Source organism: Erpetoichthys calabaricus, chromosome 10 (genome assembly GCF_900747795.2).
Source record: "Erpetoichthys calabaricus chromosome 10, fErpCal1.3, whole genome shotgun sequence".
Lineage (NCBI taxonomy): Eukaryota > Metazoa > Chordata > Cladistia > Polypteriformes > Polypteridae > Erpetoichthys > Erpetoichthys calabaricus.
Window position 1 is genome coordinate 104,812,034 of NC_041403.2, and position 25,190 is coordinate 104,837,223.

The following is a 25,190-nucleotide window of genomic DNA, read 5'->3' on the forward strand; positions in this document are numbered from 1 at the left end:
CCTGTTTTTAATAGAGTAAATGGTGGGTTGTAAACAATACAGGGAGGGTTTAAAAACGTCCAAATACACGTTAAATAATTAAATAAATATAGTGTCCCTACTTCGCGGAAATTCAGTTATCGCGGTCGGCCTTGGAACCTATCTCCCGCGATAAGTGAGGGATTACTGTACCACTGTTTCCTTTCTTCAGTAAAGATACAAATCCTTTCACTGATGTAGTCACTGATGGATTCCTGTCTGTATAAATTTCCACAACTGGACGTGGAGCTGTGTAATGGCACCATTGTGTACAGAGGAGGGCAAGTAGTAGCACATCGACCTCACTGACTCGCTACTGGTAGGGGCTTTGTGCTTCATCCTGTCTGCAAACCAAGATACCAGATAGAAACTAAAATACCATATTTGCAGAGTAAATATAATAAATTTTGCTGATTTTTTTTTTTTATGAATTGAAATACTAGGTTTTCCAAAGAAAAACCCAAACAAATACATATGCCATAGCTCAGTGGTCCCCAACCTTTTTGACCGCAAGGACCACTTTATTAGATGCAAATTTTTCCACGGACCGGTCGGGGGTGGCAATTTTATACACAATTTACATAACATTTCTATTATTATTAAGTTATTAAGCAGTTCGCATACGTTTGCAACCTGAGATTTTTCTTCTTTTTTTGCATATAACAAAGACATATGCTTTGCATTTGCCATTCCAACAGATTGCACATCACAAACATTAACACTGTTATCGTTTTTTTCGTGTCTGCCGTTTCTATAGGAGGGTGACAATGAGTTAAATTCCAATGGATGTTTTTCAAATGTTGACGAGCAATAAGCAAAAGGTATCACTGAAAACCACAGAAAACAAAAACAGCAAAAAAAAAAAAAACAGTACGAGGAAAGTTCGAAGAAAGAATTTTTTTTACAATGTTTCTGTTTGGGGATCGTTGTGCAAACGTGCACATCTGAGCTGCGACCACAGATCTAACTGCTCTGTGGATGATTCATTCAGGCATTTCAAGGTCACTTCGTTGTAATGAAAGCATCTGCTGAATGTACTTCGTAGTAACGCGATTTTTATAGACTCGTGTCATATGGGGAAACTGTTGGGACCGTAACAATACTTTGTTATAATACTCTCTCACCTCGGTCTCTCTCCTCTCTCTGGGCCGCTGAGTGAGTCTCCGTTGCCGGCAGTTCTCTCGCGGCTGTCAGACGGCTGCAGCCCGGTAGTGGGTCGCGGACCGGTGGTTGGGGACCCCTGCCATAGCTGACCTACAACCTCTAGCTCCCAACAGCTAACACGAAGAAATAACTTGCATAATGTCTTTCTAATCCCACCTTAAGTCTATTGTTTTTTTGCTTTGCCCTCTTGGAGCATGCTTTTAAATACAGCCTTGGGTGCTAGTAGCATTCACATCAAAAAAGCACTACTTTGATTCTGCAGCACCTCTAGACTATTGTGGCACTTCCTGCTGGAAAACCACTCTGGTAGAAGTTAAAGAGGCAGCAGAAATGACTTGAAAATTGCTAAACATGTGGAGCAAATAATATGACATAAACCTCCAAAAGTGTATGTGAAAAGAAAGTAACAATTGGAAAAATAAATATAGCTGAAAACCCCTAGGTAAAACTAATGGTAAAAAAGATGAGCTACTTTAATGGTAAATATTGTGAAAAAAGGAGAGACAATAATAATTTTGTCACAGAGAACTTGAAGACATCAAAGCAAAACAAAAACCTCATAAATTAAATACCAATATGTTCTTCACAATGATGTTACAATAATAGCAATGAAATACAATAACAAAGGGCGGCACGGTGGTGCAGTGGTAGCGCTGCTGCCTCGCAGTTAGGAGACCCGGGTTCGCTTCCTGGGTCCTCCCTGCGTGGAGTTTGCATGTTCTCCCTGTATCTGCGTGGGTTTCCTCCGGGAGCTCCGGTTTCCTCCCACAGTCCAAAGACATGCAGGTTAGGTGGATTGGCGATTCTAAATTGGCCCTAGTGTGTGCTTGGTGTGTGTGTGTGTGTCCTGTGGTGGGTTGGCACCCTGCCCAGGATTGGTTTCTGCCTTGTGCCCTGTGTTGGCTGGGATTGGCTCCAGCAGATCACCATGACCCTGTGTTCGGATTCCGCAGGTTGGAAAATGGATGGATGGATACAATAACAAATGAAAACATAAAATTAAAAACACAACTGCAAAAAATTAACTAACTAATATATTCCTAAATGGAATGTGGCCAACAATTAAGAAAAGAACAACAGTGTTGAGCAGAGAGATTAATGGACAAGGATACAGAAAATGTGGATACCATGAATCTAAGGTAGTCAGAAATTCTACAGTGATGAATCAGTCTTGATGTTAATATTAATTCAATTGCCAATTACAGAACACAAACAGCTACAATTATTTTTCTGGTTAAATTGTTTTTGTTATCCAAAATGTTTTTGCTCAATTCATTACAGAAGTGGTTTTTAAGTTCAGTCTTGGGGGACCAACAATGCTGCATTTTTTTCTTCCATACAGTTTATTAACCAGGGCGTAGTCATTCTTACTTTTAACAAGTGGTGATGATGATCAGCAACAAGCAGTCCAGGCACGGTTGCAAACAACATTGCTAAAGGACAGCAATGACTTCACTTCCATTTTCAACTGTCTGCTCATTAAGAAACATTTTTTTATAATGAGCAGAAAAGTGAATATGACAATGAAGTAATTGCTCCCCTCGGTTATGTATGAATTAAAAAAAAAAGACAAGCAAAATTTAAGCATTTAAAGCTTTCTTAAAAATGCAGATATGTAAAAATTTCTTGGAATAAGCGAATAAAAAAAGACAGTCCAATAAATAACGAGATCAATTTAAACTAAGAATGAGGCACCGATTGTGATATCTGTTGGAATTGAAAAGCTATAGCTGCAGGGTCCCCCAAAACTGCACTTGGGAAACACTGCTTTACAGCATTATATATTAAATAAATAAATATGTAGTTTACCATATTTATTGATGTGAAAGCAGAACCCCATTCATTAAAACTCCATGCTGGTAAACAATTTTAAAATTTGTGCATTCTAACCATTATTATAACCAATAGGTTTGGGTAAGGAGACACAGAGAGGCAATAACATTCTTGACAAGGAAACCTTAGTTATCCTTCAATATGACTATTACTTACGTAGCTCTCCAACCTGAAGAATCTCACAAAGTGTCTTAGTCAATTCAATAGCACAGCGTCCAAATGGGCACTCGTGTTTGTCCTCACGGCTGCTGTTCTCTAGAACAATCTGGAAGCAGTAAAAGGAGGATTTACATATTGATTTAATGCAACATAAAAAGTTACTACTTGGTTTCTGTAAAATCAATTTGTTGAAGTGAAAACTTATTGGATTATCTCTGTAAATTATTCGCATGAAGGAAAAACTGATCAGCTGTTTGAATAGGGCACTTTACTGTTTAAGACCGATAAAGCATGTCATTTGACTGCTTTTCCTCTTACTAGCCTTGAATGGCAAATCTTTGCTTTATGTCTCTGGTAACTCTGGCACTCAAATCACATGCAGCAAGCGATGAAGAATTCTTAGCAACATCCTGTTTTGATTTTATTTACTTGAGAGGTTAAAGAATTGAACTACTCATCTGGGCTGATGGCAGTTGCAGGTACAAGTGAGTGAGAATTGTGAAACAAAGAATCAAAGAAGAAACAAGTAAGTGTAGCCCTAATGTCAGCTAATATTGTGTGTGATGTTTTGTCCTGCTAATTCTAATTCTTCCTAATTCTACTATTATTAGCATTTTTACTTAAATACCAAATGTAAAATTTGTCTCATCATATATTAGATCTTTTTGTAGTATTTTGTGTCTCTAACCATTACCTCAATTGGCTTTAACTTTCCTTCACATTAAGCCAAATTGTAACAAATACCTTTGTGCTAAAGCCAAACTATAATTTCAGGATACTTTCATAGAAGAAAAAGCAATAAGGGAAACACTGAACACTGAATTAAACTAAAAGGATCCACACAGGCTCAGATTTTAAAGTTGTAGCACTATGTCACTGTTAATACCACTAGGCAGTAGTTAATCGGCCATGTTCATTTTATTTGGCAAAGGCATTCAGCAGTTTGAAACAGACACAGTGGAAACATGAATGGAAGAATTAGCTGAAACGTTTTAAGGATGTGGGGCCATATTCTGTTCTGGAAAGCTATTTTGTCACCTTTGTGAAGGTACAGCTACATATTCCCTGAGTTATATTATTTAACACCTTGCTTTTGACAGCATTCTAAAACTGATGATTTTAAAAACTCTGAGTGTAAATTTGGCTAATTTCGTCATATGTTAATGGAATATTGACTTAGAACTGTGTGTTTTAGACTCCATTTCACCTCAGCAGATTAATCTTTAATTATAAAGCATTGATAAAAATCTAGCTGTATTACAGTTGGAAGGATGTCAGTCATTTGGACACTTTTACCATTTACTGAAACTAGCAGAAGTGAAAATAGAAATCAATCAGCCTATACTGGCTGATGGACTTATTGACTGCAGAGTGATTGGTTTGGACTTTGTCAATGCTGATGAGAACACCTTTGAGTTGTATTGAGTTTGCTCTAAGCTAGCAGCTATAGATGAACAAATCTATGACCTGTTGAAAAAGCAATTTTATTCTGGAGTAAAATGCCCTGTTTGAGGAAGAAATTCTTTGTCTAAGTTGTCAGGAAATCAAGCAAGTTTCTGGTATGGTTGCAGCGTTTTCTATAAATCTATCGTAAGAGTTTCTCCTCCTGTGTGGGCTGAATCTAGGATAAGTCCAACTGTGGTATTTTTTCAACCCAATAAAACTTCACTACAGCCTTTGAATGCACCAGCATCACAAATCTTGTGCCAAGTATTTTCTCACCTCCTTCACTACCAGCTTTGAATTTCGCTAACAGTAACCGCTCTGTCTTTCTCAGTTTCCCTGTTTGTCTCCTTCTTCCATTGGACACAGATTAAATGTTATTATCTGTGACTCTGTTATCTGGCATTTGAAAGTTGATATGGAGCATGATGAAGTTAGTTTTTACTTCTTCCCCCCAAACTCATATTTTGAAAATTGCTGCTCATGTCCCAGCGAGTCTAAACAACTATATGAGTATTGTATCAGTGGTATTTCATGTCAACATAAAATGATAATAATCTTCGGTTGGAAATAAGAAAAAATCCTAGTCTTGTCAATACTGTGTTGAGAATACTTATAATTATAATTTCACATTCTCTACATTCCCAATACATGAGAAGTGGTATTAATTTTAAGGTGAACTTTCAGCCTGAATGGCTTGTTTCTTGGTGTACTGAGCATAATCATTTTATATCAGATAGTTTTAAGTAGTGAATGGTTTGTGGCTAATATGTGAAGAAGGTAATGCAGAATTACTGTATTTCCCTTTAACAAGTAAATTCCTTAATACTGTCTTCACTGAGCTTTAATTTTTGGTTATTCTGGGTCCAATATTGATGCAATCATTGGCAATAAGCTTTAATTCTGTAAAGGTAATTGTTACAACTCAAGATAATTTGATTTTGAATCAAAATTTCACCAATGATTCTTGTAAATCTAAAGCGGTCAAGTCAGGTTGGGGAGCATGCACTGGTACAGCATGTTTCTGCTCCCACGACATGTTGAAACAGCTTGGGATCCTGGTTGGCAACCCCTCCCAGGCAGACCTGCGGTCCTGTCACACCCTCCAGAAATGTCCATCTATCTGCTGCAGCCAGGTTTTACATGGGCATCCCCTGGCGTGGTCCAGCACTTGGGTCCTCAACAATAAGGATCCTGCAAGACGGATCACCCTCGGGGAATCATGCCACATGGCCTAAGTGCCATAATTGACGCTCCTTGACAATGCAGGTAATGTGCCTCATTCGGGACTCCATGAGCAACTGCTTATTCAACACAAAGTCAATCCAGTGGTACCCAAGGATTCTCAGAAGAGACACAGTACTGAAGGATGATGGCTCTTGACAAACCTATTCAAACTCTGCCCTGATCAGGATACTGAGATCCAGCCCTAGAGTTAAATCTGAGGTGATCTGTTTATTAGTGCATACATACAGTGCATACGGAAAGTATTCACGGCGCATCACTTTTTCCACATTTTGTTATGTTACAGCCTTATTCCAAAATGGATTAAATTCATTTTTTTCCTCAGAATTCTACACACAACACCCCATAATGACAACGTGAAAAAAGTTTACTTGAGATTTTTGCAAATGTATTAAAAATAAAAAAATTGAGAAAGCACATGTACATAAGTATTCACAGCCTTTGCCATGAAGCTCAAAATTGAGCTCAGGTAAATCCTGTTTCCCCTGATCATCCTTGAGATGTTTCTGCAGCTTAATTGGAGTCCACCTGTGGTAAAGTCAGTTGATTGGACATAATTTGGAAAGGCACACACCTGTCTATATAAGGCCCACAGTTGACAGTTCATGTCAGAGCACAAACCAAGCATGAAGTCAAAGGAATTGTCTGTAGACCTCCGAGACAGGACTGTCTCAAGGCACAAATCTGGGGAAGGTTACAGAAAAATTTCTGCTGCTTTGAAGGTCCCAATGAGCACAGTGGCCTCCATCATCCTTAAGTGGAAGAAGTTCGAAACCACCAGGACTCTTCCTAGAGCTGGCCGGCCATCTAAACTGAGCGATTGGGGGAGAAGGGCCTTAGTCAGGGAGGTGACCAAGAACCCGATGGTCACTCTGTCAAAGCTCCAGAGGTCCTCTGCGGAGAAAGGAGAACCTTCCATAAGGACAACCATCTCTGCTGCAACCCACCAATCGGGCCTGTATGGTAGAGTGGCCAGACGGAAGCCACTCCTTAGTAAAAGGCACATGGCAGCCCGCCTGGAGTTTGCCAAAAGGCACCTGAAGGACTCAGACCATGAGAAAGAAAATTCTCTGGTCTGATGAGACAAAGATTGAACTCTTTGGTGTGAATGCCAGGCGTCACGTTTGGAGGGAGCCAGGCACCGCTCATCACCAGGCCAATACCATCCCTACAGTGAAGCATGGTGGTGGCAGCATCATGCTGTGGGGATGTTTTTCAGCGGCAGGAACTGGGAGACTAGTCAGGATAAAGGGAATGATGACTGCAGCAATGTACAGAGACATCCTGGATGAAAACCTGCTCCAGAGCGCTCCTGACCTCAGACTGGGGCGACGGTTCATCTTTCAGCAGAATAACGACACTAAGCACACAGCCAAGATATCAAAGGAGTGGCTTCAGGACAACTCTGTGAATGTCCTTGAGTGGCCCAGCCAGAGCCCAGACTTGAATCCGATTGAACATCTCTGCAGAGATCTTAAAATGGCTGTGCACTGACGCTTCTCATCCAACCTGATGGAGCTTGAGAGGTGCTGCAAAGAGGAATGGGCGAAACTGGCCAAGGATAGGTGTGCCAAGCTTGTGGCATCATATTCAAAAAGACTTGAGGCTGTAATTGCTGCCAAAGGTGCATCAATAAAGTATTGAGCAAAGGCTGTGAATACTTATGTACATGTGATTTCTCAGTTTTTTTATTTTTAATAAATTTGCAAAAACCTCAAGTAAACTTTTCTCACGTTGTCTTTATGGGGTGTTGTGTGTAGAATTCTGAGGAAAAAAATGAATTTAATCCATTTTGGAATAAGGCTGTAACATAACAAAATGTGGAAAAAGTGATGCGCTGTGAATACTTTCCGGATGCACTATATGTGCGCCTAATTCATAGAAATCTGAAAGATACACTAACAGTAATTCTAAGGCTGCCTTTATAGATCTTGAACTCTAGTTTGTCTTCTCAGACTTTGCCCTTGAATGGAACCTCTAAAAATCTAAATCTGCTAGATACAATATCTACATCTTATTGCAGAAGAAATTAAACAAATTTAAATAGGTATCTTGGTTATGTATGATGACTTCTGTAATTTTAATGCACATCATTTTAATATGACAAAGGCCAGTTTATAGAGGAATATTATAGTCATGGGGAACTTTAGCTAACTGGATATTAACTGGACTAACTTTGGAAACAGTGAAGTACAAGAGCAGGTGTTTATAGACTATAGACTATCCAAAGACTATTTTTTAACACAGTATGTTTAAGCACCAATGAAGGGAGAAGCCTGACTATTTTAGCATTTTGTAATAATCAGGATAAAATTGAGGGAGTAGAGGTGATTGAGCAGCTTTGGATCATAATATAAAATAATGCTCAATGTTTTTCAAGAGTTCAGATGCAAAGACTAAAACTGCTAAGTTTAACTTTGGTAGGGAAAATTTTTATCAGATGCAGCATAATATGGAAGGGATAAATTAAAAAAAAAACAAAATAAACTCCATAGTGGGTAAGTAAATAAAAAGAACCTGCAAAGGAAAATATAGTTGCATAAGGCATATAGGACTAATAACACTAATGGTAATCGCAGGACATATGAGAGCATGGGGGTAAACATTAAGAAGGATATTACGGAAGCTGAAAGGCAGTTAGAGAGGAATATTGTAGATAAGGCAAAAGATGACTTTTTAAATATTTTAATACAAAAAGAGCTGTCAAGGATGAGTTGAAGTGTATCAGGAATAGTAAAGGGGAATTAAAATATACAGAAAATGAAAAAGCAGATAACTTCACATTTGAGGATATGGATAACCTCCCGGCAATGACAAGGAGTAGTGAGGAGGCACTAAGTGATTTGGAAATTGTAACAGGAGAAGTACTGCTCAGATTAAGAAGGCTGAAATCAAACATATCACCAGGACCAGATAATATTTATATCTGAGTGCTTATGGATATTAGGGAGTACATATATAAACCCTACATATTTTTAGGAAGTTACTGTGCACTGGAAAAATTCCAAAGGACTGAAAAATGGCAAATAAGTCCTGTTATATACAAAAGGTTGTTTGTGCAGATCCAAGTAACTATAGGCAAGTAAGCTTAACATGCATCACAGGTAAATTAATGGAAGGAATCATCAAGGATATGACTGAGCAACACATGGTAAGAACAAGAGTTTTACTGAAAAGTCAGCATGGATTCAGACGAGGGAGGTCATGTTTTACTAACATGCTAGAATTGTATGAGGAAGCAACAAAATGAAATCAAAGCATTGCATGTGATAATATTTATCTTGACTTTAACAAAACATTTGATAAGGTACCACATGACAAGATAGACAAGTGGTGATTCAGGATGTAGTGTGTAGATGGGTACAGAACTGGCTAAAACTAAGGAAGTAGAGGGTCATTGTGCAAGGAACCTTATTAGATGTTGAGTGTTGTCCAAAAGGGGTCAGTGCTAAGACCACTACTATTTGTACTATATTTAAATATGTTGGATAGGATTATAAATAACAAGCTGGTTAAGTTTACAGATGACACCAGGCTAGCAGAACTGGAAGATAATCTAGAATCCATTAAATCATTACATAGGGTTTTGAACATCGTACAGGCTGGGGACGATCTGTGGTAGATGAAATTTAATGTAAGTAAATGTAAAGTATTACATGTAGGAAGTAAAATGGGAGGTTTCACTACTGTAACAGATGGCTGGCAGCCCAACCCAGCTGGGACGCCCAGGATATGAAAGGATGGGGGAAGACAGCTTCTTTACTACTCCAAGAGACGCTAGATATCAGCTCACTGGGATTACAGCGGTGCCCTGGATTCCCGCAGGGCAATATGGGACTTGCAGTTCTTTATCTCAACCCTGTTGGGTGCCGGGGTTCCCACCATGGGGTGCTGTGGAGGACTTGTATGAGACATGGTTTTTGCCTAACCCGGAAGTGCTGGCAGACCACGTGGATGGAAGAGCAGAGGTACTTCTGGGTTAGCCAATATAAAAGGAACCACATCAAACCCAGTCAGAGTCAGAGTCTCTAGGTGGAGGGCAAAGCTTGCTGGGAGGAGTGGAGGAGAAAATGAGATGGAGAGAATCATATGTGTGCCTAATTACTTGTAGTTGTGGTGGTGGAAAGCATTGTGAAGGGTTTCCTCGCAATAAAACAAATCATTGTGCTTTTAACTTGTGTCGTCAGTATCTGTCCTGTTGGGTTTGAGGAGCAACACTGCCGTCTTGTGGCCACAATACACAATAGGAGGTACAACAATTGAAAGTACACCTTTATGAGAAGGATTTAGGAGTTGTAAAGGACTCGTTATTGTCAATTTCCAGACAGCATTCAGATGCCATTGAGATGGCTAACAGAATATTAAGTTATAAACCACAATGTGTAGAGTACAAGTCAAAGTAGGCAATGTTCATTCTTTATAATGCATTGGTAAGGCCTAATCTGGAGTACAATGTACAGGTTTAGTCTCCAGGCTACAAAGAAGAAGATAGACTAGGCTGAGTCCAAAACTAAAGGGAAGGAGTTATGAGGAAATATTCAAACAGCTGAGCCTTTTTAGATTAAACAAAATGAGATACAGAGGCAACATAACTGAAGTGTTCAAAATTATGAATAGAATTAATACAGTGGATCAAGACTAAATTGGCAGTGTATCAAGACTGTTACTTTAAAATGAGTTCAACAAGAGCATGAGGAAATGGTGGGGAAAATTGTTAAGGGTAAACATTAGGACATTATTCTTCAAACAGAGAACCATTGACACGTTAAATTAGTTATCAAATAGTGTGGTTGACAAAAGGACTTTAATGATCTTCAAAACTTGACTTTGTGTTATTTCGGAGGAATTAAGTGGATAGGACTGGCAAACATTTTTGGGCTGAATGGCCCGATCTTGTCTAATGTTCTCATTTTCTGGTCCTGCTTTTTTTTTTTTTTTTTTTTTACACATAAACATTGCCTAAGATCAGTATGACTCTATGGAATTGGTATCCATCAGTTTGAAAAATTACGTATAAAACTAGCAATCACATCCGGTTTTTATCTTATACTGTAACTGACAATTATCATCTGTCGATATGTGTATGACATGAACTTTGTTTTAATTCCTTTTTTAATGTTTTCTTACCCGAATGTAAGTATCCTGATGTACTTTGGCAAGATACAGCATGTTATCCAAGGCAAGCATTCCTGGTGGAGTTTGTGTAAAATCCATAGCTGGGTTTATGTGATTCTGTAATTGAGACAAACAGATTATGAGGCAATTTTAGATTGCTTTCACATCACAAAACATTCTGTTACAGTAGCTAGGGCTTTAGGATTTAATATGTTCATTAGGATGAACAGAAGCTCACAAGGAATAAATATTGTCATGGGTGGTAGAGATATACTGAGGTTTTTCTTCTAGGAGCATTCAGGAGAATTGTCTGTGATGTTAAATACTCCTCAGCAGTAGGAGGCAGTAATCAATTCCAATAGACTTAGTATCATGACATTACTTAATTCAAGTCCCACGACTTGACACTCACTGTGAATCCCAGCATTTTGTAGTCCTTGGTGTACATGGCCTTTCGTTTCTCAGTACTGCTGTTGCTGCTGTTTGGATCAGAATCCGCATCAAAGGCAATTCTACGTAACTCGAAGATAATGTCCCTTTGACCCTGCACAGAAAATTTATGGAGGCATTGGCAAGAAGGAAACTGAGACAGTCTTATTTGTGAGTTTCAGGTTTGCATTTAACACAACCATACCAGAACATCTCCATAGCAAACTTCTCAGTATGAATCTGGACTGTGCCACAATGACTCTGTATCTCTGACATTCCAAGGAAAAGATGTTAGAAATTCAGGGATGTGTTCTGTTTGTTATACTTTTCACTCTACACCAATGACTGCACCTTCAGTGGCCCTTATGTTAAAACTGCTGAAGTGCATTAATGACACCATCCTAATTGGTCTGATCTTGGATGGGAATGAGATGCATTATTGAAATTAGGTAGATCAGTTGGCCAGTTGCTGCACCCTCAACAATTTTTAGTTAAATTCCCTAAAAATGATTGTGGAATTTAGTAGACATTTCTCACCTCCTACACCACTAGTTTATAAATGATGTCACTGTAAACAGGATGAGGATAGGATCATTTAAAGTTTTTGGCCCAACTATCACTTACTGTCTGAACTGGAATAAAAACATAACTGCTCTTTTTAAAAATTAGTTTTATAGAGCTGTTATGAAAGATTCCTCACTCTGTATTAGTCTGGCATGACAATGCATCTGGTCACAATTGTTATCTGGATAACAGAAAAGATATAGGCCTGAATCTGGACTCAATTGAGGTCCAGTATACATAACAGGAAAGGAAATGTGTCCGAAATATGATCAAAGATTTCACTCACAAGGGCCACCATCTCTTTCAGTTATTTCCAACAAGGACGTTTTGCTGGACCAAAGGCAAGAATTACTAGACTTAGAAACAGGTTCTTTACTACTGCAGTCGCTATGATTAAACAAAGTATCCGATTTTTCTGTCTTAGTAATTTCTAAACTCCTCCATCCAATCTTTATTATGTTTATTTTTATTTTCTGTTTAGATTAAAAGGACATACTTGATATATTATTGGATACGAGTGCAATTTTGCTTAACCATATTGTTTTATATGTTTTGTGCAATATTTTTTCACTTCTGCTTTATATAATGTTGTGATGTGTCATGTATTGTGCATTGCGTTGTTTAATTGTATTTACCTTGTTGTGTTAATGGATGTAACACCAAGAAAAATTCTTAGCAACTATGTTGCCTGGCAATAAACAAAGAAAAATCAAGTTCAAGATAAGGACCTGTGTACAGAGAAATACAGTAGCACCATTTCCTTGAAGAGTAAGCTCTTCCATAATTACTGTTCATCATGTTACACATGAGCTACTGCAAGCGTCATATCCTCCTATGTGTACTTCAAAAATTACTACCACCTTGCCTATTTATTTATTTTATAGTTATGTTAAGCAGTAAAATTATTACATACATTACTCAAAGATAGAAAAGGACACTTTATATATCTGTTACAGTCAATCAGCTATACAGGATTCTTCACTACAGATTGTTTCCCAGAAAAAAATTGTCAGTCTTATAAATGTACCACTGTTAACACAAAACTTGACCAAAAATTGCACAGTGTAGCTAAAAAGGTGGTGTGTGGTATTTAGAGTGGTGAAAAACTTTACTCACCATTTTTATGAATTGGGATTGTCCCTTTAACTAGGAATAATCAACCTTTTTGGTTGTAGGAAATTATGCATTCCAGACCTGGCAACAATCTGACTTAATTTAATTGATATTTAAAGTGCTATATATGACAAAGACTTATCCAACTACTACATGATGGTTAGATGTGGTAGAGCGGGTCTGCGGCTTTAAAAAATAAAACAGGGGCCAGGTTTTAAATCCGTATAGGCTCCCGTAAGGACGTTGGGAGCATGGAGCGGACCCACATCGTCACAGTAGAATACAAAGCATTTCTTAACTGGCCTGGGAGTGTCTGGGAATTCTCTAAGATGGAGGAAGTTGCTGGGGATAAGGTGTTCTGGTCTGCTCAGCTCATTAAGATGCTGCCACAACCCTCATTGGCACAAACGTTTATAGATGAACTCCAGTAATTTGGTTAATACATTTACAGAGCTCTTACAGAAAAATAAAAATAATATAAAGTAAATGAACATCCGGGCGGCACGGTAGCACAGTGGGTAGCGCTGCTGCCTCGCAGTTGGGAGACCTGGGGACCTGGGTTCACTTCCCGGGTCCTCCCTGCATGGAGTTTGCATGTTCTCCCTGTGTCTGCGTGGGTTTCCTCCGGGCGCTCCGGTTTCCTCCCACAGTCCAAAGACATGCTGGTTAGGTGGATTGGCGATTCTAAATTGGCCCTAGTGTGTGCTTGGGGTGTGTGTGTGTGTCCTGCGGTGGGTTGGCACCCTTCCCAGGATTGGTTCCTGCCTTGTGCCCTGTGTTGGCTGGGATTGGCTGCAGCAGACCCCCGTGACCCTGTGTTCGGATTCAGCGGGTTGGAAAATGGATGGAAATGAACATCCACCCATCAACTTTCAGCTTAGTTTTTCTTTTTAATCAATTTTCATTATGCATTCCCTATTCATACATACAACGCTTCATTATAAGCTCTTTACAGATTTATCAAGAATACAAGTAATGATTGTTTAAAGTAGAGGGGAAGTGGGATTTTAGGACTGGTCAGATGTATTACTTCACATGAAAAAACACATAGTAGTGTAAGAACACATGCAAGTTAACATAGAAATTTCTATCCCAAAATTGAAGAGCTAAAATAAAATAAGTAATACATTAAAAATTGCTTGCTTTAAATTAATACTCTACCAGAAAGGTAAGATGTTTTTTTTATATATTAGTTACCTAATGTAGTTTGTAGTGAATCCTGAGAAAACATTTTAAGCCCATATTTTCATGCAGAATGGAGATAACAAAATTCTAATATAATAGGCATCTATAGTAACCAATGCTTGACAACACTAAACAGTATTAAAAACATTCATGAAAAAAATCTCCCATTACTTGAGTCATATAATCCACATGTCAAGTCATCCAGTTGTATGTTCATAACATCCTAAACGCATGTATTTTGCTAAAATATTTTTAAAGAAAACCACCTCTGGAAAAGACTCTAATGAATACAAATAGAACATGGTCAGACATGAACAAACATTCCTAGACTCGCTCAATTCAATTCTGTTTCACAGGAGTCCAAGGCAAGGCAGGAATCAGGCTTAGACAGGGCACCAGCCCACCACTAATGCACACTGGGTCAATTTAAAATCACAAGTTAGCCTAACATGCATACAAAGGAAACAACCCCTGCCAGTTCCTCACAGAGGCCACTTATGCACATACGCGCACTCAAACTAGACTCTGGAAATGCCAATTAACCTAACCAATACCATTTTGGGGATGTGAGATATGCACCCAAAACAATGAATGCACAAACCGACAGACCTTATCACTGCACAACACTGCTGCTCATAATCTGGATGGTAGTGTATGAAATGTAACTCAAAAAAAAATGTCATCTCCAAACTATTGTTAATCTATCTACTCCATAATTACTCATCAAAGAGTACACAATAAAGCAAAATAACTAAGAAAATAATTAAACAATAGTGAAAAGTGCATACAATTACAAGAAGTTACATTACCTGGTCACTGGGATCCATTTTGGTCATCATCCTCTCCTCCAAGAGATTAAAAGTCAACACTTGCAACACATACAATTGATGAGCCATTTCTGCTTTGATTGGTCGATTTCCACGAATTACATGCTACACATAGATAAACAAAATTAAAACAGTCAAATCTAAATGAGAGATGTTTTTCTTTTATAACATTAAGCCTATACATTGACCATAATAGAAATTGGGCAGCAGCTCTGGAAAAGCCTAATAGCATGTGAAAAATCAAGTGTGTGGCAGAAAACTTGGCTTGAAAATAAAATTAAAGTCACTTTCCATGACAAACATGCTAAAAATGTCTGTGAGAATATTTAATGGATAGTACTGGAAACTAAAACAACATACAGCATATTAATGGACAGCTTCCCACTGAAAAAATATCTCCTACCACATTGCTGATGCATTTATATTGCATTCTGCACCCACTGGTCCTCCAGCCTAGTTTGTAACAATGGATTTTACAAAAGTCAAATCAATTTATCTTATTCAGTAAACTTAAAGTGTAGCAAAAGTGTTTTGTCATGAATCAGCTTCTCCACACATTATAGCACCTTACGGCACTTTGTACAGGTCAGGGTGAATGTAAATGTAGTTATGGTAAGTTATCTTATGTCCAGCTCTTATATGAATGTATGGCTGTTTCATTGAGGACACTCAATATGTATTTAATCCACTTTTAATGATTTGCTATTACTCCAGTTTTATTTGGCATGGCAAAAAACCTTTTTCCCCACCTGAAAGCCTGTAAGCCTACATCAGTGTTTCACACTCAAACCAAACTACAGAAGCTAGCTTAGAGAGCTGGAAACATACTTCTTTAAATGTAAAAGTTACGTGCAAATGAATATCTAGCAATTAATTTAGCCATCTCTTCTGATAATAGCGGTTTTATTCAAGATAAGACATACTTTCTCTAGCTCATCTTAGGAGAGAATAGCTTAGCATAGACCTTCTTTCACACTAGTTAGCAAGGCATGATTGAAGCTCACATTTACAAGCCTATATGGGTAAAGCTGTGCATAAATAACCCACAAAAACTCAGTACTCTGTACTTACTCAGGAAATAAGTAGACTCCAAGTGAAAATGCTAACAACTTCCTAATGATTCCATGCATTCAACTACTAATACTATTTATGTAAGACTGTAGTCTCTCAGCTCTGTCTATTGATGTCAGCTTTCTTTAATACTCCTTTGACAAGGGCACTGCAATGGAGAAAAGGGCTAAGCAACCATGTACAGTAATTCAAAGAGACGTTTTTGTGAGGGGACTTGGAGAAAGCTTTCAATGGAGTTTGGATTGGGTTCCATGTATTCTCTTCTCTCTAGGAGAGAGAAAAGGAGGCATAGACACCTTTCATAAAATCAATATAACTGTATAGCTCAAAAGGTATGTCCGATCAGAGTTACTTTTGCAGGCTATATTATTCTAGCAAAAGTTGATCATAAACAAAAGAACTTAAACTACAGAGTGACCTGTCAAGGAGCAATAACAATCCAAAACACATGGGGCCTCATGCATAACACAGTGCGTAGAATTCACACTAAAACATGGCGTAAGGACAAAAGCGGAAATGTGCATACACACAAAAAAATCCAGATGCATAAATCTGTGCATTCGCCAACTTCCACGTTCTTCCGCTACATAAATCCCGGTCAGCGTGAAAAGTAACACATGTGCATGCGCCTGCTGCCACTCCCCAAACTCCTCCCAGAATTATGGCTCTTTGAATATGCAAATCAATATAAATAGCCCTTAAGCTCAGCGTTCTGTGAAAAGGCAATGGCAAAAGCACAGGGAGAAATAGAAGAATTTCAGCGAATACCAAGTGGAGGCAAGGAAAACCTTACTATTTGTTGGTTTAAACAGTTGTATAAGCAACAAAAGGAAGTTGATTGAGTGACATAGAGTGTCGGAGAAACTCGAAAGCTCAAGTTCACAAAGCCGCACAGTGCCCGAAATAAAAAAGAAGTTGTCAGATATTAAAGTCGCTGTGAAAAGGCGAGTCATAGCCCACCGTCTGAGTGTCATATGAAAGCTTATTAGGGTACAGAGAGAAAAAATAAGCACACAGTGGGGAAAAAAGCACGAAACGTCAACTTTCATCTCGAAATTTCCACTTTAATCACAGTTTATTTTGTCATTAAAGTAGAACATCATAAACTTCATCTTAAAATTGTTTAATTTACTAGTTTCTCAAATCTCATCGTAACTAAAGTAGCATGTTAAATGCTTTGTTTTGTATTTGATCTTCTGTGTGCTCTATGTGTGTGAATCACTATGTGCTTCTTAAACGGGCTTTCTCTTCCTCCGACAGGACACAGAATCCATTATGTTCATGATATTACAGCTCTCTGAATAATTAAAATACTGAGATGTATACTTGATATAATTTTCATGATGATAAGAGTTAAAGCATGTTATTAAACATGGGAACACGGTGGCCTCACGCAAGATGCTTGCTGGGCCGTGCGTGACCTTCGATGAAATAATTTACTGCAGCAGTACTGTCTCTTTCAAACGTACTAACCCCCAATTCCTGTCCTTACTTTTCTCCAAATACCCAATCGCCACACAATCAGCTCTGTAATAGACGTTAAGCCATCTGTAAGCTTAGAACGTCGATTCTTCAAAACTTTTAAGGAACATTGAAATATCTTCGTGGTACATGTTTAATTATTCTATCCATCTATCCTTCCAGTGTTGTGCAAGCCCCAGCAAGAATACAGCGCGAGGCAGGAACAATCGGTGAACGGAGCGCCAGCTCCTCGCTAGTGCTGCGGCACCATGTCCTCACATGTTTAATTATTAACAAAATAGATTATTTAAATGAAGTTAGTTTTATCTGCGCAATAAACATATTTTGCTGCATTTCATCTTAAAAATATTGTCATCATATGTAAATACACGCTTTATCAAGTGGCTCAGGTTGTGCAATAACTGTATCGCAAGTTTACAGTGAGGTAATTGTACTGATAAGTACAAAGCGTTCTATAAGGAGCACTTGATGGACTGATTGATTGAGTGCTTTTTATAGTTCTTGGGATGAACTATACCTCCTCTGAACCGCAAGGAAAGGTTCTGAAGCGTTTGCTGTATGAGAGCTGTTCAATAGACAGCATGGCTGAGGCAGCATGTGCTTGATGTTGTATACCAATAATCTATTTCCAATCAGCTGCTGTACAGCTGTGATTCCCCACTCAGATACAGTGATATAAATACTCTGAGTGCTGCAGTGAGAGTAATATGGAAAAAGATGATCCACTGTGGCAACCCCTAACGGGAGCAGCTGAGAGAAGAAGAAGTTGTAGTGAGAGTAACAGCGCTAAAGCAGCTATGGCATTTAGAATAGTTTGACCATTCTGTGGACCATTATATTGTTACAGGTTAATTACAATCAGATGCATTAAACTAATAAACAATATGTGGTTAATTTCAGTGTATTTATAAAGCCGCGTCAGGGATGTGGATCTAAAAAAGAAAGGGAAACCACATTGGAACAGTAGCACTGCTTTGACGCTGGGTGCCACCAGTCTGCAAAACCGAGCAGAGATCTTGCGTATGCCAAGCATTTAGCTACCGTGAAAATGTGTGTGGCTTTACGCCAAATTTAGGTTTTATACATCGCGATTTGAGCGTGGAAATGGGCTTACGCAACATTTTTGAACGTATGTACTGTTTATACATGAGGCCCCTGGACTAAGCAGTAAAGCATTCCCTATTTCCAAGTGTACAAGTAAAATCTGTCTGTGGCACCTGTAAAACATCAAGACAGTAGATAACCTTAAGCGTCTGAGATGGCCAGATCCATCTAAACACTTTCTAATTATGCCTCAGAGGCTAATCTAGCATAATCTATTACATTAGGATAAAATATTAATGTGTGTCACTTACTTCTGTTTAGATAGATAGAGTAGACAGAACTTTATTTGTCCCCAGGGGGAAATTTGGCTTTTTACAGAAGCTCCTTAAATAGATAAATGCACTGTAGGAATTTTGATGATTAATAATCATGAAGACAGCCACTCAAGAGCATGCCATAATAATGTGGGATTAATCCATTAATTCGGCAAAGCTCCTGCTTTATGTACCTTACCTTTCTTAATACCAAGTCCTTAAAGTTTATGTATGATGTTGTGTGGAGTTGTTGCTTTGTTGTTGCTCTGGATTCTGGTGGAGGATTGTTGGAGTGTACTCTCTTTGCTGCATGGTCTTGTCAGTGCTGTACTGCTGCTTCCTTGTTTTGTCTTCTGCTGTCTTTTGCCGTTTAATAGGGAAAAGACATTACTCATTCTGGCCCAAGAGTTCTCTTCTTGAGGACCTAGCTTCTCAGCCTTGTCAGAATACTGGCACACAGCTTAGGCTGGACAGATAGGACCCAGCGAAGATAAAGCGTTTGTTGAATTTAGCTCATCTAAGCAAGAGGCTCATAGCTTTTAGTTTAACAGAATATTTTAGAAATACATTCTGGAGAGTTCCCCCTCCTTGAGAGAATTCCCTGGGAGTTCAGCGAGTTTCCAGCAAACATCCCAGAAGGACATTCTTCTTCCATACTTAAGGAGATGGGGTGCATGTGGTGTTAAGGAAGCCAATTCCAGTTACAAAATCAGCACCTTCTAATAGGTGGATTCTTCTGTCCATCTTTGTCGTTGCTTGGATCTATTTTGCACCTCAACAGGTCTGCAGAGGGGCTTCTGGACAGATGTCGGGTCACCTCTGATTTTACACCTTTTTTATCAGATGAAGTCCAGGCAGATTCTGGTAAAAGTTGGAGTTCAGTTACTTAAACTGGAATGCAAGTGGGGGTTTTGTGCAGCTGGATTCCTGCATCATTGATAAATCTGCTTTCCTAACAGGCCAGGTGTGTCACGAAAGCAGAGCATAATGGATAATGCACACTTTGTCCTACAACACACACTTTGGTCTGAACACACATCACAATGACTATAAATCAATAAAATTAAAAAGACAGAAATTCCCTGACTTGGTTGTCACAGTCCCAGGGAGGCATTATGCAGACGTATTACTGTTGTTATAAACGAGCCCCAGTAGTTTTTCGTGACACATTTCTGCCTAATAATTCATTGGCTGCTAGTGTGACAGAGAGAGGATGTTCAGCATTGTTCATAAAGGCACTCGTTTGTTTTAGTTCTGTCCTTCGCTACTAACCCCAGGAGGTCTAGTAAACAGTTTAACTACCTTGTCTCTCCAAGAACTAATTGCTGAACAAGTGGCCATGAAGACTGTTTTTTTTTCCAAAATCACATGCCATTGGACACGATACTATCCTCTCAAGGAGTAACGTGTGCTGCTGTTGCTTCCCAGTGTTTACTGTTGCTTCCCAGTGTTGTATGTGCATTCTAGATGCTTCCCATATTACAGATATGACTGTTTATATGCAAGATATAACATGTGGAGTAGGAGGTTCAAACAATGGTGTTCTTTTCAGAAAAGAATTAGCAGAGTGGTTTACTTCTACTTTTGGGACATGGGGTTTTGCATTTTATTTTAAAAAAAAAAGGAGGGAAATGCTGAATATATGCTTAATTTGTATTTCATGTATGTGGACATATGAGTCAATTCTGGGTTTGCATTCTGCTCTGTTAACTTTAAATCCTATCACTAAGAAAATATTTAACAACAAGTAATGAACTGGATTTCATGTATGTTAAATAGTTTTGTACTAGTTAATTTCTTTAAGTTTTAACCAAATCTATATCTTTATAGCTACTTATTATGTATATCATACCTATAAAATATTTGGACAGGTAGTCAATACAGTTATGTTAAGGTAAAGTGACTCATATTTTGTTTTTGTTAAAGGAGTATCTTGGAATGTAAGGACAGGTAGTTACAGATAAGACAATTAATGATCTCCAAAATCAATACAGCTGATAATGTGTGCTAACTATGGGTCACCAGACATGACCTAACTGCTGCTGGTATGAACTTAGCAGTTTGACATTGATTTTTAAATGGCAAGCATTGGGGGAAGATTTTTAAGGTATAAAGAGTGTGCACTGTGTTAATTGAGTATTCAGGACTTTAAGGTAAAGTTCTGGATCAGCATTAATGCCGTGAAAGACCTCCTCTTGTTAAGTTAAAATATTGCAGCTTATTTTACTCCACACCTTTGCCTATGGGTCTTACTAACTTGTAAATTTTTCGTCCATTTCCCATATCCATAGGGGTCGGGGATATACTGTATGTTGCCCCTCCACTCTACTCTTTCGTCTAGCTCTTGAGCCTCTGATGGTGGCCATTTGGAACCTACCATAAAATATCTCTCTATACCTGAATCAACTTCTCCCTTTCTTGGGAAATGCACCCTCAGATCTTCCTCATGTCCTTGATCTATGTAACTCCTTTGGAACATTATCTAGATTTAGGATTAACTGGTTAGAGTCCTCTCTTTTGATATTAAATTCTTCATATAGTCATTGCACTTTCCACCAGTCAGTTTACCTGTGTAGTTCTATAAAGTATCTGGACATTAAAGGTGTCTCCATTACTTAAAGACACATTTATTGTTGTATAAATAATTGCAATTAATTGCCCAGAAATGATTATACTCCCAAGTTTTATAAATCTGATTTTTTTTTTGGCATATGCATTTCCCTGGATTTTTGCCACTCGAATATTTTTACATTTCAGTATACACAATGTTTTATAAATGCAACCCCTGTTCTAAGTCTTTAAAATTTATTCCACCTCCTTTTTCTTTCATCTACAGTTAAGATCAGTTCTTAAATCTGCTAACATTCCTCAGTTTTTATCACTCCTTCTTATCTTCTTCAAACTTTCTACTCATCCCTTGGCAATGATTCAAGGCCAGTAGCTGTTTTATACGATTTACTGTGAAAGGCTTCCTATCGCCCACATCTAAACAATGCAATCTGATTTTGTAATATTAATTCTATATCTTCTGTCTCCTCGAACTCTGTTCAGAAATATTCACCTAGCTTTAAGAAACCCAAATCGCCAGCAAATACAGTTTAATTTTGTGAAGTGATTGTATATCTCCCCTCAAAGACACTATACAGTATCATGGAATTGTCTATACGCTATAGCAGCTGAGCTAGCACCGATATCCTGTTGGAAGAGTACAGATGCACTATCCTTTACTCACTGGAAAGCTTACTTTCTTAATTTGGCTAATCTTTAACTTTCAGTGGAAAGGATAAACCAAACATTACAAGATATCATTAAAATTTTGTAAGAACGAGCACACACAGCTAGAAATCAATCATCCCCCTAAAATAAAATCACTAATCCTAAATATGAGGGGAGGGAGGTGTTTCTTTCCTTTTTTTCCCTAACACACTCCGACAGACAGTGTGACCTTTTTTCCCTTAGGGCAGGGTTGGGAGGAGTTGTTTTATCTGCACTTTTACCATTTGAAATTTTTATAAAAAACATTTTATATTGTACTGAACCATGTCATATATTGTTGATATCAGACTTAATTGTATCTGTTTGTTTAGAAATAGACCTGTATATCCTTGCATAATAAAATTTGATAAGTTCAACCACTCTGTGACTCACTTAACTGTCTTAACTTGCAGGGCCAGACTTTTTTGAGTATGTCAGAGCTGAAAAGTAATGAGTGCTCACCTGAAAGTGCAATGCATACAATGAAGCCATGTGAAAAACAGGACATGGAAGTATTAGACCATGCAAACAGAACAGTCTCATTTATCTGGTGTCTTGTGTTTAATGTACTGTCAGAGGTGGCTGGGTGTGGTTGGCATTCGGCTGCCTATAAAAGGGTCCGCCTCCCGACAATCAACGCTGGAGTCGGGTGAGGAGGTGGACGAGGTCGGAGAAGGAGGTGGGCGAAGAGAGGCCTGAAGAGAGAGAGAGAGAGAGTGTCGGCTAGTGAAGAAGCCAGGACTGTTGAGAGACTGTGGGGGGGTGTTTGGTGGCGGTGCACATAGGACATTGTATATAATAGTTGTAGGAATAAACGTGTGGTGATGCTTAAGAACGTGTCCTCCTGCCTGTGTCCAGGCTGTACCCTTTCACAGTACCACAACAAAACAAAACGCATTTGCACAGCACCAGCTCTGTCACACAGCATGATACTTCGAAAATGTAAAACTTAAATGGAAAGTCATTAAAGATGTGTGGATATTGCCATAAACTGTGATATCTAGTCATGTAATCTGACATCTTTGGGCAAGGAAATTCGCAAATGCAGTCAGCAAGTTTGACATCACCTTTGACTAGGAGTTGTGTAATGTGATCCCGACCTTTCATTACTAATTATTATTTTACGTACTGCTGTAACAATGGCTAACTTTCATTCCTAAGGAATTTTCCCACTTTTTATAGGCACCTCTTAAAAATAAATGTTTAAACTAAGTACATCTAATGTATCAATCATCACCAGTCTTTGTGACAAACACAACTATTTTTCTTTTACTTTAGGCATTTATTTGCGTTTGGCCTTGATGTTTTAGCGCATCACTCTCCTCAATCCACAATATTTTTTGTTTTTTACCTGAATACTCACCTATAGCTATTCTTTTGTTAATGATCTCTTTACTAGTGAAAACGTCAGATAAGAACTGTGTTTATTTATCAGCATATTTTATTTTCCATCATGCTTGTTTAAATATACTCCAGCTTCACCTTAACAATGTTCTAATTTCTAAAATATTGAATAATGTTATAAAAACAGAGTTGACTTACCACACAAGTGACAATGTTGGAGTCAGAGCATACTTACATTTAGTATAATGGACCGTAGATGTTTCTGTGCTAAGGTATTAGCCATTTCCTAAAATGGAAACACAGATATAATTTTGAGACACTGGACATGAACTTAAAGCAGTCACTGTTCAAAATATAGCAAGTCAAGGTGTGGGTGGTTTCTTAACAGTCCTGTAACACTGATCTCAGTGCCAATTCAGATGAAATCGAATATGCAGTAGAAGCATGGAATGGGTAAATGCTGAAGCTGTGATAAAACCCACTCAGTAAATGATCTACTGTGGCATTTGGAGTGTGGAGCCACTCAATTCTACAACAGGGATAATGCGTCTGAGACTCACAATATACGTAAGCACACTAACAGGTCTTATAGCCTAACACAAATGTGTCCATAGCTTCACTCATTCGCTAACCACAATAACTGCTCGAGCATACCAGTTCAAACCTTTGACATATCTGAAACATTCTGGCTACTAAATGAAATTGTTTTACTGTATGTGAAAGTTTCAAACATTTGTTACATCTTATATAACCTGAAGCACCAAAATGACTAACATCAAGGTAAGATACAAACATTTTATAGTTAACAGTGAATTTCCAAAGTGATTACACTATTATGAGAACATTTAGAATTCAATTCAAGTTGTAGTCAAATGTTAAATGTATGCTTTGAACGTCAAGTTTAAATCCATGCATTTTGATTGCCTTTGTCTACTGCATGTTGTTTTTAAACTTACATTGGAACAACATTTGCTCAACTGCTGGTTGATTTTATCATGTATAACACAAAGTCCTAGTTAGAAGACTAGAAATTAAAAAGGCATATTCTTTGGCATATTTTAAAGGTATAAAGAAGTGACCCTGGAATTGCACATTATGCATTATTGTTTTAGTTGTCAGTTAGTCACTCCCTCTAACTTTCCATTCCATTACAAAAATCTACTATGCTGAACCCTTTACTGTTAGTACAATGCAGATCATATGGTACTCCTGACAAGCAGTAATGAGTAAGGAAGGCTACTTACAGTGAGCGGCAGGTCTAGTGGGTTAGTGGGCTCCTCCTGAATATTTCAACATGAAGGGAGCAGAGCAAAATGGCAATGAAAACAAAGAATGCACACTTACAGTATATACAGCCACAATGTTAGACAAAGTCTGAAAAGCAATGAGTGACCCAAACAGTTGCAAAATGAACAGCAATGAAACACAACAGTCTTAAAACAGCATAACGAGCAGGATCACCTCTAAGCACAGACAAACAAATACATAACTAAAAAACAGTCTGTTAAATCAATAAATCTGATGACTACAAAATGTCAAAAGAGACATATCCTGGGAAGAATTCCTAAACATATCAGTGGCTTAA

At 38.2% G+C, this 25,190-nt stretch overlaps 1 protein-coding gene across 3 annotated transcripts in view; it reads right to left on the reverse strand.

Moving 5' to 3' along the window:
- The window catches only part of elmo2 (engulfment and cell motility 2), a 137,489-nt gene that overhangs the window by 22,583 nt on the left and 89,716 nt on the right, over window positions 1-25,190 (reverse strand). For 2 of the 3 annotated variants that reach the window (XM_028811693.2, XM_051932861.1), the window contains 6 exons: window positions 24,850-24,885; window positions 23,841-23,891; window positions 15,078-15,200; window positions 11,390-11,521; window positions 10,990-11,094; window positions 3,172-3,280 (listed from right to left, as the gene is read on the reverse strand). In XM_028811693.2, the coding sequence (XP_028667526.2) occupies window positions 3,172-3,280; window positions 10,990-11,094; window positions 11,390-11,521; window positions 15,078-15,200; window positions 23,841-23,891; window positions 24,850-24,885 (556 nt within the window). The remainder of the gene's footprint in view (window positions 1-3,171; window positions 3,281-10,989; window positions 11,095-11,389; window positions 11,522-15,077; window positions 15,201-23,840; window positions 23,892-24,849; window positions 24,886-25,190) is intronic. The other variant, XM_051932860.1, reaches the window with a different exon arrangement.